Source organism: Sorex fumeus, unplaced genomic scaffold, assembly GCF_029834395.1.
Source record: "Sorex fumeus unplaced genomic scaffold, SorFum_2.1 ptg000037l, whole genome shotgun sequence".
Classification (NCBI taxonomy): domain Eukaryota; kingdom Metazoa; phylum Chordata; class Mammalia; order Eulipotyphla; family Soricidae; genus Sorex; species Sorex fumeus.
Window position 1 is genome coordinate 29,238,011 of NW_026606094.1, and position 15,606 is coordinate 29,253,616.

The following is a 15,606-nucleotide window of genomic DNA, read 5'->3' on the forward strand; positions in this document are numbered from 1 at the left end:
TTCTTCTACTACTCTTAGACTTTATTTACATTGAACTTAGTTTTCCCAGTAGGTGGTATGTTAATTTCCCTTGCCCTTTATATTTCTCTCATGTTTCATTGCACACCTACCAGAATTAGTCACAGCATCTTTATTCCCGTTGCACTGCTATTGCATCTTTATTGGACATTTTTTATCTTGTTCTCTAGCCTTATTTTGAGTTAACATTAATTTTGTATTCACAATACCAAATGTAATGTCTGATGATACAGTAGAATAATGCTCTGTAGAACAAGTGTTTTCCAGTTATCTAGCAGGTATGTTTAACCATATGAAAGGTTGATGACTATTTGTTATGGGCAGTTGTTAAGAATTCACGTATTAAATTTTTTGTTTTAGAAAATACCAGAGGAATTTAATGTGTTTAACTTAATACACGAAATGAGAAAACAAAGGCATTCTGCAGTACAAACTAAGGTATAGTATACCTTATAATCTATGTTTACATAAATGTCGTCCTTGTTTTTTAAAAGCCTTTTCCCTTATTATTTCATCTCCTTAATAGGAACAATATGAGCTTGTCCATAGGGCTATCGCCCAACTGTTTGAAAAACAGCTACAACTATATGAAATTCATGGAGCCCAGAAAATTGCTGATGGGGTGGTAGGTATTGTTGGCTTGTTAATTCTAAAAATTTTTTTTCCAACATGTAATAGATTTTTTGTAAATCTCATTTTTGTTGCCTTTTTCTCCTTTACATGTGTTGTTTCTAGTGGTGATCTTGCGTAAAAATGTTTATCTTCTTCAATATATATTTTCTTGGCCACTGTTATTTCCAGTTGCATTCAAAATATGTTGAAATGTTGATTTTTCTTTTTTGTTTTTGTTTCTTGTTTCTGGATCACACCCAGTGGCGCAAAGTATATACTCCTGACTCTGTGCTCAGGGATCATTATGGTGGCCTTGGGAGACCATATGGGGTGCCAGGGATCAAACCTGGGTAGGCTGCATGCAAGGCAAACTCCCTACCTACTTATCCTGGCCCTGGAATGTTGATTTTTCGGTAATGTTATATTTCCTATTTTTTCTATTTGTTTCAATTGAAACTTGGTTCTTTAGTCTAAACTATAGAATATAAGAACCATTTGAAATTTGAAAAAAATTGGCATTGCTTAAAAATGCCAAACAAATTTTTATAGGAAATTTGAATGAGAAAGGAACATAATTTTTACCATAAGTTTAATGAAGCAATTTTTTCTTGGCAGAATGAAATTAACACTGAAAACATGGTCAGCTCCATAGATCCTGAAAAACAAGACTCTCCTCCTCCAAAACCACCAAGGACCCGCAGGTATTGTGTATGTCATGTTTTCATTGAAGAGATGCTTTTTTTCCCCTCATCGTATTGGTTTTGAAGCCACACCTACTAATGCTCAGGGCTAACTTCTACCTCTTTCTTCAGGAATCACTCCTAGCAGAACACAGGAGATCGTTTAGGGTACTAGTCAACCCCAGGTCAGCCACATTTGAGGCATGTGCCTTAGCTATTATACTTCCACTCCAGAAAGTGTTTACTGTTTTTTTTTTTTTTTAATTTTTATTAGTGAGACACCATAAGATACAGTTGTAGACTTACAAATTTTTGTGCTTGGGGGCACTGGTGGAGGGATGGGTATTTGATCACTGTATAAGTGTTTACTTTTTAGTATGTCATTCTGACCCTTCAAAATATGGCTTCCTCTTTATTGACAGTGCTATGACTCGAACCCAGACCCTCACACATGCAAGAGATCTGCTGTTGAGCTATATATATTCTTCTCTCCATGCTTCCTTTTTTGTCCATATATGTTTTACTTTTATTTATTTTAATTTTTTATGAAGACACCCTGATTTACAAAGTTTTTTATAATAGTTATTTCAGGCAGGCAATGTTTCAACACCAATCCCATCACCAGTCTCCCACTCCCTCCACCAATGTCCCCAAGTCTGTTCCCACCACCCAGCCTACTGTTTTTTTTTTTTTTTGGCCATACTTCTTCCACCATTTATACTGCTTAGAGATTCAAATTATTGTGCTCATTTTTTCACTTCTTCCTGTACCAGTATGTAGCTATCCTACAGAACCCCGGGAACATGAAGACGATCTCCCCACCCTAGGGCAGTGGGTGCTCAAAAGATTTGTGTATGCAGCATGATCAGAACAAAGGCACCTTGCACGGACCATAGACTCGTAGTCACATGACAAAGTTTATTAGCAGAGACAGTGGTTAAATAGAAACTGAAGGAATATGCCTACATGCACTAACAAACAGGTGGTAGAGGGAGGCAGGGGATTGTATGGCTACTTAGAAGCTGCTGGAGCACTGTCTTTGAGGCTCTAAAGCAGAGGCACAGTTGAAGTATTGCTAACACTCAAAGATGTCTGTTTCCCACGTTCCAAGCTATTGGCCTCTGGCAATAACAAGGCCAGTTAATCTATGTTATTCTTTGAAAATGTCAGGTTTCCCTAGCAACAGCCCCGGTCCCAGAGAAGGCAGGATCCAGGGCTTTCCCTACAGGCCCTGCGACCTCTAGTGGTCAAGGGAACTCTGCCAGGGAAAGTTCCTAGCACCGGTATAATGCCTAGCATTTAACAGGTCTGAAGAGCATGTAATAGGACTTTTATCTTTGAGAAGTAAAAAATACCAATGAAATTAAGTATTTGCAACAAGCTCTTGGGAGCATGATAGAAAAAACACTAGATAATAATTTTTTTTACTGTCAAGATTTTTGTTGGAGAAGTTGGCTGGAGAGAACAGTGACTGGGAAACAAACTTGAAGTTGTTATGTTATATCATCTACAATAGTTCTCTTGTGAGAGAGGACTTAGTAAACCTGAGTTTACTAAGGTACTCAAATAACATGGATTTGTTTTATCTCATGGATTATATATGGTACCTCCAAATCTTAGAAATCTGATTTAAAATTGCAGGGTTTTAATGGTACCTTTGCTTCCAAAATTCATTTGAAAGTATATATGTGTACATTCTATTACTTCCCAGAGTGGATAATAATTCCCTCAGTATAACATAGATCTTACTAAGGGTTCTAATTTAATACAAGTGGCAATAGCCTCCACTAAAATGCATTTGAATAAAAATTTCTTTTGCTATAAATAAAGAGAGAGAGAGAGAGAATCTGCAGCAAGAATGATACAAATCAGAGTATTTAGTTGAGGGGCCAGAGTACAGCAGTTTTGCACACAGCCAATCTAGGGCTTGCTTTTCCCAACTCAGGTCCCCAGAATCTGGTAGGAGTAATTCCTGAGCAAAGAGTCAGGAGTAAATCCTGAACATTATTGGGTGTGGCCCATCAATAACAAAGTCCAAAAGAACCCCATAATATTTATTTTTTACATCAGTATAGCTAATGAAAATATGAATTTTTGATAATATAGTGAAAGTCAGAGAACCTTATGACCAGGCTTAAAAATTTTGTCACACAAAGGTGCTCTAATGTATCATAAGCTTATTTGCAATCCATCATAAATTAGGAAGGAGCCAGAGGTTTAGTAAAAGAGGTAAAAGTAAGGCACTTGCCTTGCATGTGGACAAACTTAGTTAAAATCTCTGGCACACGTGTTTCTCCAAGAATCATTCTGGCTCACTTTTGAAATAGCTTCTGAGCAATACCAAATGTGGCCCAAACAACTCCCTTCTTCTCCTGACCTAAAAAAATAAAAATAAAAAATTAATAAGCCCAAAGAAAGAAACATCATCTTTAGAATCTTTAGTATTACTTTAGTCACATTCATATTTACTGTTCAGTCTTTAAAGATGTACAGAACCAGGAATGATCTGACAAAAAAAAATCTGATGTTTGCCAAAGCTTTAGCATAATTTAACATGAATTAAATTTTGAAGGAGGACCAGGAAGATAATTAAAAGGACTCGAGTGTATATTTTGCATTCTACATATCTGGGTTTGATCCCTAGCAGCACATGGTTCCCTGAGCACCAGGGAGTTGACCCCCCCACACCCCGCACCAGGTCTAATCCCAAAACATACAAACAAGGGGCTGGAGTGAGAGTACAGTGGGTAGGGTGTTTTTGCCTTGCATGTGACCTACCCAGATTTGATCCTTGGCATCCCATATGGTCCCCCAAGAACTGCCAGAAACAATTTCTGAGAGTGCAAAGCCAGGAGTAACCCCTGTTCATCACCAGGTGTGACCCAGGGAACAAAAAAAAAGAAAAGAAAAGAAAAACATACAAACAAATAACAGTGTAAATATTTCAAAATACGTTGAAATTTTGAAATAAAGTCTTGATTTGTCTTTGGTTTGGGGGCCACACCAGCCATGCTCAGGACTTACTCCAATTCTGCACTCAGGGATCATTCTTGGAGGTGCTTGGGGGTCCATCTGAGGTATTGGGAATTGAAGCAGGGTCAGCCACGTGTAAGGCGACTGCCCTGTCCTCTGTTCTCTCTCTGGTCCCATCTTTGATTTTTATAAGCCACACTCAGCTTCCAGCATGATGCTCAAGGCTCTGGGTCAGTTCTCAGTGCTAAATATCTAATCCAGGCATCCAGTATGCAAAAGATGTCCACTAGCTCTTTGAGCTCTAGTTTGTTGAATTATTTTTATTCATAAAAGATTATCTACTTTTAATATCATAGGCTTAGCAGCATATTTTTTGAAATGATGACTACTCTTATAATATCCTTTTCTTAATATTTATTTTTCAGTTGCCTTGTAGAAGGGGATGCTAAGGAAGAAATACTGCAGCCACCAGAACCTCATCCAGTGCCACCCATCTTGACACCTTCTCCCCCATCAGCTTTTCCAACAGTCACTACTGTGTTGCAGGACAATGGCATATACCACCCAAAGCCCGTGTTGCACATGGTTTCATCAGAACAGCATTCAACAGACCTCAACAGAAACTATAATAAATCAACAGAATTCCCAGGGAAAAATGAATCTACTGAACAGGCAGATAAAAAACTGGAGCGAAATTTAAGTTTTGAGATTAAGAAGGTCCCTCTCCAAGAAGGACCAAGAAGTTTTGATGGAAACACACTCTTGAATAGAGGACATGCAATTAAAATTAAATCTTCCTCACCTTGTGTAGTTGATAAAATCTGTAAGTCACAGGAGTTGAGTTCAGGGGATTTGAAAGTTGATAATGTTTCTCAAAATTCTTGTGTGGACTGCAATGCAACAAAGTCAAATAAAGCTCCAGCTATTCTACCAGAAGAATCACAGAAGAATTTTGACACACCACCTCCAAGGCCAGACCATTTGCCTCTTGATGAAAAAGGCCATGCCGTGTGGTCATTTCATGGACCTGAAAATGCCCCCCACACACCTGATGGCAAGTCATCAGATTCCCACTGTCAGACAATGAAAACTCCAAGTTTATCACCAAGTTCCACAACACAAGTTGAAACCCACAGTCTGGATCATCACAACAGTTCATCTTTATTCAGAGCACCTCTCAGTTTCACTAATCCTCTTCACTCTGATGACTCAGATTCAGATGAAAGGAACTCTGATAGTGCTGTGACCAAGAATAAAACTAATATTTCAACAGCAAGTGCCACAGTTTCTGCTGCCATTAGTACTGAAATTTCTACTAGGAAAGTATTGCCAATGTCCATTGCTAGACATGATGTACCAGGAACAATACATTCAGGTGCTGAAAAAGGTAATAATAATAGTTTGTAACAAATGCTTTAAGTATGTACAAGTTACTGATCTTACTGGAAGAAGAATTAATGTTTTTTTTTTTATTTTTGCTTTTTGGAGCACACCCAGCAGTACCCAGGGCTTAATCCTGGCTCTGCATTCAGGAATTACTCCTGGACATATGGAATGGCAGGGATCGGACCTGGGTTGGCCTCATGCAAAGCAAGCACCCTACCTGATCTACTATTGCTGCCAGCCCCTGATTTATTATATTTTATTCCATACACACTGAACAAAATTTTGGTTTTTAGATAGTAGCTTTTTTCGGTGTAAACTTTTATTGTTCCTTCTATTTGATTACATTACTAGATTTTATGTTTCCAACAGTTTCAGCTTAATGTGAAAAATACACCTTCTCCTATGTTAAAGCGTTCAATATTTAGCAAGGGTTGGGAGACCCACACCTGGCGGTGCTCAGGGATTACTTCTTGCCCCGAGCTCAGGAATTATTCCTGATGGGCTCGAGCAACCACTAATGGTGCCAGGGATCAAACCCGGGTTGGTTGCTTGCAAGGCAAGTGCCCTAACTATTGTACTCTCAGTCCAGCCCAATAGCTTTCAATATTTTATATAGGTTACAAATGTATCTAACTCTTCAGAAGTAGTTTAGAATTACAGAATTGCTTAATGTAATAGTGACACAACTGTTATAGAATGGCTTGTTATCTATTTCTAATTATCCATAGTATTTTAGTTTTGTCTTTTGGTGTGGGGAGAGGGGCTTACTACACTAGCAGTGCTAGGGGCTACTGCTTAGAGGTCACTCAATCCCAGTAGTGCTTGGGGACCATGCGGTGCCAAGGATCAAACCAAAGTTGGCAAGCAAGACAGGCATCCTTGAACTGTCTCTTCTGCTTTTCTTCCATTTTTATCACAAAAATCTATTTCATCATCACATTGTACTTTTGTTTAAACTACAAATACCTTTTAAAAAATTTGTCCACAATGTTTGCATATGGAGGACTTCACAAATGCCTACAAAGAGCAGTATTCTTAGTATTCAGCAGAGTATTGACAATGTAATTAAGTAATAAGTGGGTTATATCCATATATAACATCAATGCTATTGGTTTTTGTTTGTTTGTTTGTATTGAATCACTGTGAGATAGTTACAAGCTTTCATGTTTGGGTTACAATCACACAATGATCAAATACCCATCCCTCCACCAGTGCACATTCCTACCACCAATCTCCCCAGTATAGCTCCCTTTCCCCACCCTCCCCCTGCCTCCATGGCAGACAATTTTCCCCACTTTTGGGCATTATGGTTTGCAATACACACACACACACACACACACACACACACACACACAGATAATGTGCAATACACACATTATGGTTTGCAATACACACACTGAGAGGTCATCATGTTTGGCCCATTATCTATTTTCAGCACACATCTCCCATCCCGACTGATTCCTCCAGCCATCATTTTCTTAGTGATCTCTTCTCTATTCCAGCTTCATTCTCCCCTCCACTTATGAGGCAGGCTTCTAGCTATGGACCAATCCTTCTGGCCCTTGTATCTACTGGCCTTGGATGTCAGTCTCATGCTACTGGCCTTGGATGTCAGTCTCATGTTATGTTCTTTTATACTCCACAAATGAGTACAGTCCTTCTATATTTGTCCCTCTTTTTCTGACTCATTTCACTTAGCATGATACTCTCCGTGTCTATCCACTTATAAACAAATTTCATGACATCATCTCTCCTAACAGCTGCATAGTATTCCATTGTATAGATGTTCCAAGTTTCTTGAACCAGTCATCTGTTCTCGGGCACTTGGGTTGTTTCCTGATTTTGGCTGTTGTAGACAGTGCTACAATGAACATATAGGTACAGATGTCATTTTTACTGTGCTTTTTTGCATCCTTGGGATATATTCCCAGAAGTGGTATTGTGGGGTCATATGGAAGCTCAATTTCTACTTTTGTTGTTTTGTTTTTTTGTTTTTTGGGTCACACCTGGAGATGCACAGGGGTTACTCCTGGCTCTGCTCTTAGTAATTACTCCTGGCGGTGCTCAGGGCACCATATGGGATGTTGGGAATCGAACACGGATCATCCATGTGCCAGCCAAACACCCTAACTGCTGTGCTATCTCTCCAGTCCCTCAATTTCTAGTTTTTGAAGGACTATCCATATTGTTTTCCAGAATGGCTGGACCAGTTGGCATTCTCACCAATAGTCAAAGAACGTTGCTTTTGTTCTTTTGAATGTGTGCCAGTCTCTGGTGTGAGATGGTATCTCATTGTTCTGATTTGCATCTCCCTGATGACTAGCGATGTGGAGCATTTTTTTTTTTTATTAGTGAAGCACCATGAGGTACAGTTGTAGATTTACAAATCTTTGTGCCTGAGTTTCAGTCATACAATGATCAAATACCCATCCCTCCACCAGTGCCCATTTCCCCCCACCCCCCCTCCCACCCTGCCTCTGTGGCAGGGCATTCCCCTTTGTTCTCTCTCTCCTTTTGGGTGTTGTGGTCTGCAAAAGAGGCATTGAGTGGCAATCATGTTCAGTCCATAGTCTACTTTCAACATGCATTTCCCCTCCTGGGAGGATCCGTGGAGCATTTTTTTCATGTGCCTTTTGACCATTTGTATTTCTTTTTTGAGGAAACTTCTGTTCATCAATGCTACTGTTGATTAATGAACCTCTAAGTAATCTTAGCATATTATAGGTTCTTAGAACTCCTTTTTATCTGTTTGTTTGTTTGAGGGCCACACCCAGTGGGCGCTCAGGACTTACTCCTGGTGCTATGCTCAGGAGTCATCCTGGCAGAGCTTGGGGGACCAATTTGGGTGGGGATTGAGCCCAGGTCATCCAGGTGCAAGGCGATTGCCTTACTCCCTATACTATCACACAAGCCCCTTAAAACTTCTTAAATGGAAAATAATCATGGCTACCTTTTTAAATAGCATGAAGTTTCAAATTTTTAAAATTTGAAAACTGTTCACTAATAGATTACCAATGGTAACATCATTGAACTTCAGTGGTGACTCATAGATTGATTTTTATATAATGTACAGATATATAAAATAAGTACTGGGAACTTGAAAGGTTTCTCTTTTCCTATATTTGACCTGATAAAGTGATTAAGTGAAGTGCCTTTATTACCTGCAGCCCAAACAAAACTTTTTTTTGGTGGGGAAGGGGGTGAATTACACCCAGCAGTGCTCAGGGAACCATATGGGGTGCTGGGAATTGAACCTTGGTCAGCAGCATGCTGGGGAGGTAGGAGTGTCAGAGACAGAATAGAGGGCCTCACAATTGAAGGCAATGTGCGCTTATCACTAGGATCACATACCTAACCCCTACATCCTCTATTATAGACTTTTGGCTTTTCCCATGAGGTAATTTTGTTTTTATTGTTAAAATGTTATTATATGACTTCAGTTAGTATTTTCAAAGATCAATCATGTTCTGCTTTTCATAAGATTTGGGGCATTAGGGGTCTGAGTGATAGTACAGTGGGTCAGACACTTGCCTTGCACATGATTGACTTTGGACTGATCCCTCTGGTTCCCCATAAGGGAGTAACCCCTGTGCATTGACGGGTGTGACCACTGATCTATGTGGTCCCCCAAATCCCATCAGGAATAATTCCTGAGAGTAGAGCCAGGAGTAAGACCTGAGGATACCAGATGTGGGCTCCCTAATCACCACCCCTTCCTCCCCACCCTGCGGAGAAAAAGATTTTAGGCAGTAGGGACTGGAGAGAGAATACAGTGGGTTAAAGTGCAGCTTGCCTTGAGTGCAGCTTGACTGAGGTTGGATCCCTGGCACCCCATATGGTCCCCTGAGCATAGCTGGGTGTGGCCCCAAAATAATTTGTGTGATAAATAAGAATTAAAATTTTGTTGTTGTTTTTAGACTACACCTTGCGCGGGGGGGGGGGGGGGGGAATCTCCTGGGGCTGACGGCTGGTAGTGGTTTGGGCACATGTAGTACTGGGTATTGGAACTGGGGTTCCTCTATGCAAGGACTATGCTCCACCTCTTTGAGCTGTCTGTCTGACTACATTTAAACTCTTTTTGGTAGTCTTATTATGTGTTATAAAAGGAGCACTTCAGGGACTGGAGCGATAGCACAGTGGGTAGGGCGTTTGCCTTGCACGTGGCCGACCCGGGTTTGATTCTCGGCATCCCATATGGTCCCCTGAGCACTGCCAGGAGTAATTTTTGAGTGCAGAGCCAGGAGTAACCCCTGTGCATTGCCGGGTGTGACCCAAAAAGCAAAAAAAAAAAAAAAAAGCAGCACTTCAGATCTGTTAGTGTATAACACATGCCTGATGTATGAAGTTAAAGAAGAGTAATTTGGACAGAGATGGAGGTACAGAGGGTTGGGTCACACCTGGGGTCATTCCTGGTCTTGCTCAGAAGTGACCTCTAGTGGTGCTCAGGGAACCGAATGCAGTGCTAGGATGGAAGCGGGGTCAGCTGCATTGTAAGGCAAGCAAGCACCTTCACCGCTGTCCTCTCTCCATCCCAGATGAGTAGACTTTTTAAAGTAAATGCAACAGATGATATATAGTATGACAAAACCCATTAAAAAAATGAGCAGCTGAATTTCATTTAGAAAACACTGGCTTAAGTCAAATGACCAAAAAAGATTCCTTTTTGGACTCAAAGCATCATCAAGCCCAGCAGATGAGTTGCTTGCGTGCTGTGCTCTCTTCACTGAAGATGCCTTCAGACTCAGGACAGTGGGATCAGTGTGCTCAAGCTGGCAGGAGGGTTCTTTTCTTTCAGCAGTGATGGAGTCCATTCTTTTAATAAAATAATAAGTTGGCTAGGGCTGGAGAGATTATAGGTAGGGCATTTCGCCTTGAACATGGCGGACCCGGGTTCAATCCCTGGCACCCTATATGGGCTCCCAAGCACCGAGTGGAGTGATCCCTGAGCACCACCGGGTATGGCCCAAAAAGCAGAATAAATTGTAAAACAAAAAAAAGTTGAGAATGGTAAGGAATTCTCGTCTCATTAAAATCAGTTCTTTTAGATACTTGTGTGTCTTTTTCTTTCTTAGAATGGGAAGAAAGTTCTCTTGTATAGATAAGTTTATTTTTAACGATCTGTCTAAATTTTATGTATTTAATTTAGATGTTGATGCTAGTGAAGATTCACCTCCTCCTCTACCTGAGAGAACTCCTGAATCTTTTGTAGTAGCAAGTGAACAAAGTGAGTGCCTTTTCTACTTTTACATACTTTATGATAATAAGCTCTGGAAAATATAGTGGATTTTAATTTAGTTGCTGTTGGAACTGTTTAAATGAATACTGACATGATTTAATTCCTTTTTGAAAAATATTTTTAAATGGTATTTTTTAGCTTAAAATAGCAAAAAAAGCATTTATGCTAGATATAATTCATTTAAATGAAATTATGAATGTGTTTGCATCCTTTTAGTGTTTTGTCATCCTTTTAAAAGAGCACTTATTGGGGCTGGAGCAATAGCACAGTGGGAAGGGCATTTGCCTTGCATGCGGCAGACCTGGGTTCGATTCCCAGCATCCCATATGGTCCCCCGAGCACCGCCAGTGGTAATTCCTGAGTGAAGAACCAGGAGTAACCCCTGTGCATCGCCGGGTGTGACCCAAAAACGCAAAAAAAAAAAAAAAAAAGATCACTTATGAAAAATCATGAGTTGCTTCATTTCATTTAGTTCCAGTTTAGGCAAACAATTAAGTTGGGTAATAGGTTGGCATCACTAGGATGATGTTAATCAGGAGGCATATAACGTCACTTGAGTGATAGTTTGGAGAAAATAATCATTTCAAATAATTGATGTGTTTCTCCCCAAAGTCCTGTGATAAAATCTGCAGAGGCAGCTTTTTCTTAATATTTTCATTTTCTTGTGATCAGTGAAGGTATTCTCTAGTCTAATCTGATTTCATTTTAACTGATTGTAAAAGTGTTACAAACGAGTGAAGCAGTATATTTCAGTTATACTAAAGAAGTTCAGATGTAGATTACACTGAGATTATAATAAACTGATTACTGAATTTTTCTTTCATTTTTAAGAAAAGGAAATGTAAAAAGAATTGAACTGATAGAAACAAAACAAACATTTTTACAGAAGTGAAAGTTTCTAAAACTATTTCATTAAGGCAACAAAAGAATTAAAGACATTAATTTTCATTGTAAGATTTTATTTTTCTCAGATACACCTGTAACGTCTGAATGGAATGAACTTCAGAGTCAAGAGCAGTCTGAACAAAAAAAATCTGAAGTGAGTCCTTTGGTATTGTAGTAGCTATAACTAAATATTTATACTCTTGTTTATTCTTTCTTACAACTTACTGTAATTGCTATTTTAACTATTAAGTACAAATTTTGATCAGCATTTCTTATGCTAAGATTTCAGATGAAAAGCCTCAGTAAAATAAAGCCTCAGTAAAACAGGGGAACTGAAATTGTTTTAAGTAGCAACATAACCCACATACAACTGTAACTTCAGAATATTTCCCTGGCTTCTTCTGAAATTTATACATTATATCATGGTCAAGGTTACTTTGGAGCAGTATGAATGGAATAGGAGTGACTATATCTAGAGCATAATACTTTCCAGTATTTCCAATATTGTGTTGCTTTAATTTTAACACTAGGAACATACTCCTTCCCTTAGTTTTTTCTGATTACCAAAAGATTTCTTTCATGTTCAGGAGATACTTTGGTAAGTTATATATTTTGACTGTAAGAAATACCATTTTTTCACTAAAACTAATTATTAAAAAATATTTTGCTGCAATTTAATATTTCTAAAATGGGAAATGGGGTGTGCATCATACAGTGGATTTTAAGACATGGTGGTATATTTTAACATAATTTGATGGACTGGCAATGCAGCTGTGTGTATGTTTCTCCTGTATTTTGTGTTTCATTTGAGAGAGAAAAGTATTCCCCTGTCTTTTTATACCTGAGAAATTTTTTAACTTTTTTTTTAAATTTTCACAATAAGGATCTGAATCTGATAGCCCCTGATTTCTAGAGATACTTATCTTGTAATACACTGATTGTAATAACTAATATCTTTATTATAGGATTCAATTACTTCTGGAGTTGAAAAAGGTGGTAAGTTAGTAGATTTTGTTCCCTTTTACTATAGATCATATAGATTAATTTTCATGATTATCTTGGTACTTGGTATTAGTGTGAAAATATGTAGGACAGGGGCCAGAGCAATAGTACAGTGGGTAAGGTGTTTGCCTTGCACTTGGCCAACCTGGGTTCAGTCCCAGAAACCTCATACGGTCCCCTGAGCACAGCTAGGAATGATTGCTTAGTGCAGAGTGAGGAGTAAGTCCTTAACCCTGCCGAGTGTGACCCAAAAACAACCAACCAAAAAATTGCCATCAGTGAAATGCCCAACACTACCTGGCACAGAATAAAGCACCATCTGGTGTGGCCCCCCAAAATATAAAAAAAATATTCTTTTTGTTCTTTGGGAGGACCACATCCATCATGTTAATCTAATTACCTACATATAATTTATAGATCACGTGTAAATTTGTGTAGAAGGGTGATTTGTTCCTTTTGTATATTGCAATATGAGTCATATTTCCAAAAAAAATTCTTTACAGAGATGTAAAAGGTTATGAAAGAATGAATGATAGAAATTTCTTTTGTTTCTATCCTTCATTCTTTCATAACTTTTTTATGAAAAAATAAAAAATAATTAGAGGCATCTGTAGATATATGATCTATAAATGATGGTAATTAACATCACTTATGGCTTTTTTTTTGCATTTTAGATCATCCAACAGAAAATGTTCTCACAGAAACTTGTCCAGAATGTCCACCTACATGCAATAACCGGAAAGATCAAATATCAGAAAGTCCAACAGAAGCCACAGATATTGGTAATTTATCAAATGAATTCAAAGTTGTATGCATTTAATGCTGGCAAGAATAGGAAAAAGTGATGTTGCCATCTTTGAACATTTTTCAAGGCAAAGTTTATCAAACTGTATCATTGTTTGTTTGATGACATATACCAAGAATAAAATACTGCAAAAAAAGCTCCTTAGAAGTCGTTACCAAATGAATGAAATGCTTGATACAGAGATTAAAAATTAATATATAATAGACTAGAAGCTGGGGAGATGGACACATATGCAAAGCCCTGAGCTCAGTGCACAACCAGCTATGGCTCCTATTTAATAAACTAAAATGGAACCAGAGCACTAGGACAGCGGGTAGGGCTACCTTGCATACAGTTGACTCGGGTTTGATTGAAGCACCCCATATGGGCCCCAAGTCTGTCAGGAGTAATCCCTGAGCAAAGAGCCAAGACTAAGTCCTGAGCACTGTGGTTGTGCCATTTCCCACAACCCCCCCCCCCCAGAAAAGCCCAATCACCCCAAGCTATAGTATATAACATATCTTTTGTCTTTACTTTTTTTTTAACATTGTGATAGAATTGATTTTTATTTTTATAGAAGGAGTAATTTTCAGGCTGGAGCTTTTGCATTGTGGGTAGGGTGTTTGCCTTGCAAGCCAAGTTTGATTCCTGGCATTCTATATGGTTCCCTGAGTATCACCAGGATTAATTCCCGAGTGTAGAACCACGAGTAAGCTCAGACATCACTGGATGTTGTCCCCCAAACCACCAGCACCCTCCTCCCCTGAAGCACTAATTTTCAACCACACAGACTGATTGGTTTGTGTGTCCAGAGTTTAAATTCTCTTAATTTTACCATATGAATGTTTGTTTATTCTAAGAAGTAACAGTATCTTGAGGCATGCCTCTAATAGTATAGAAATCTTTTTGAACAGTAATGAATTGTTATGTTTTATTATAGGTTTTGGTAATCGCTGTGGAAAGCCCAGAGGACCAAGGGATCCACCTTCAGAATGGACATGATTCAGGGAGCTTAAAAGACACTTTAAATTATACTGGAAAATTCAAGTGCCACGGGAAGCCAGATTTATATAGTATTCCATCTTTAAAATGTGGGACTAAAAGCAGAGTAGATCGTTACCTTTATGTATTTTGCTGGGACCATCTACCTGCCTTATACTACACTTAGGAAAAAGTATTATATGGTTTATTTTGTAACTTCAAGTATTATGGCCTTAATGTCTCTAAACCCTGTTACACGCTGCTTGTAGACATGTTAATATAGTAATACTTTTATGATAAATTGAGTAAGGACTACTCTTTTGCTAATGTTTTATCATGTATGCATTATTTTGTATATGTACAGGGCAAGTAGGTATATAATTTGATAAAACTGCAGTCATAAATATTATTAACAGAAGATGTAAGAAATTTCTGCATGGTCTAAATCTTTGTGTACCTTATTTGTAAATTATTTGCCCTAAAGTTTTAGAAAATAGTTTCTGAATTTTAAAATTGCTGGATTCATGCAGCCAGCTTTGCAGGTTATCAGAGAGCAAAGATTGTAATAATAATACATTTTGTAAATTGTAAGCAAAAAGTTATTTTTATATTATATACTGTCTAATTGTCCATCCTAATTGTCCTTGTTTTCATCTAGTCATGGAGATTCAGTAAGTGCCTTGGAACAATATTGAATTCTCTTAGCTTGTGTGTGTTCCTTTAATATTTGAACTCGACTGGGATTAGTAGACTATCAAAATACATGTATGTTTCGGGATATTTGACCTGCCATTAAAAAACAAAAACAGTTTTACAGTGCCCGTTTGTCTTGGTTTTTCATTTCTAGGAAGTTAGACTTAATATTCACCTTCCTGCTGGTTCAATATTAACTTTAAGTCTTTCATATCAATTAACCATTATTTTAATTTGGTTCATTACAGACAGGAATTTACAGACAGGGTTTAATTACAGACAGGAATCACCTCTACAGATTCATTGCTTTGCAGTTCTATGTAGTTATTGAACATACATAGCTCAATATTCAAAAA

General features: G+C 38.3%; 1 protein-coding gene across 1 annotated transcript in view; it reads left to right on the forward strand.

The window, feature by feature from the left end:
* The window catches only part of PTPN12 (protein tyrosine phosphatase non-receptor type 12), a 69,772-nt gene extending 54,396 nt beyond the window's left edge, over positions 1-15,376 (forward strand). Inside the window, exons 10-18 of the mRNA XM_056118200.1 lie at positions 379-456; positions 545-643; positions 1,246-1,331; positions 4,709-5,670; positions 10,816-10,893; positions 11,877-11,944; positions 12,756-12,786; positions 13,467-13,574; positions 14,517-15,376. Coding sequence (XP_055974175.1) covers positions 379-456; positions 545-643; positions 1,246-1,331; positions 4,709-5,670; positions 10,816-10,893; positions 11,877-11,944; positions 12,756-12,786; positions 13,467-13,574; positions 14,517-14,578 — 1,572 coding nt within the window. The 3' untranslated portion in view covers positions 14,579-15,376. The remainder of the gene's footprint in view (positions 1-378; positions 457-544; positions 644-1,245; positions 1,332-4,708; positions 5,671-10,815; positions 10,894-11,876; positions 11,945-12,755; positions 12,787-13,466; positions 13,575-14,516) is intronic.
* The last annotated feature ends 230 nt before the right edge of the window (positions 15,377-15,606 follow it).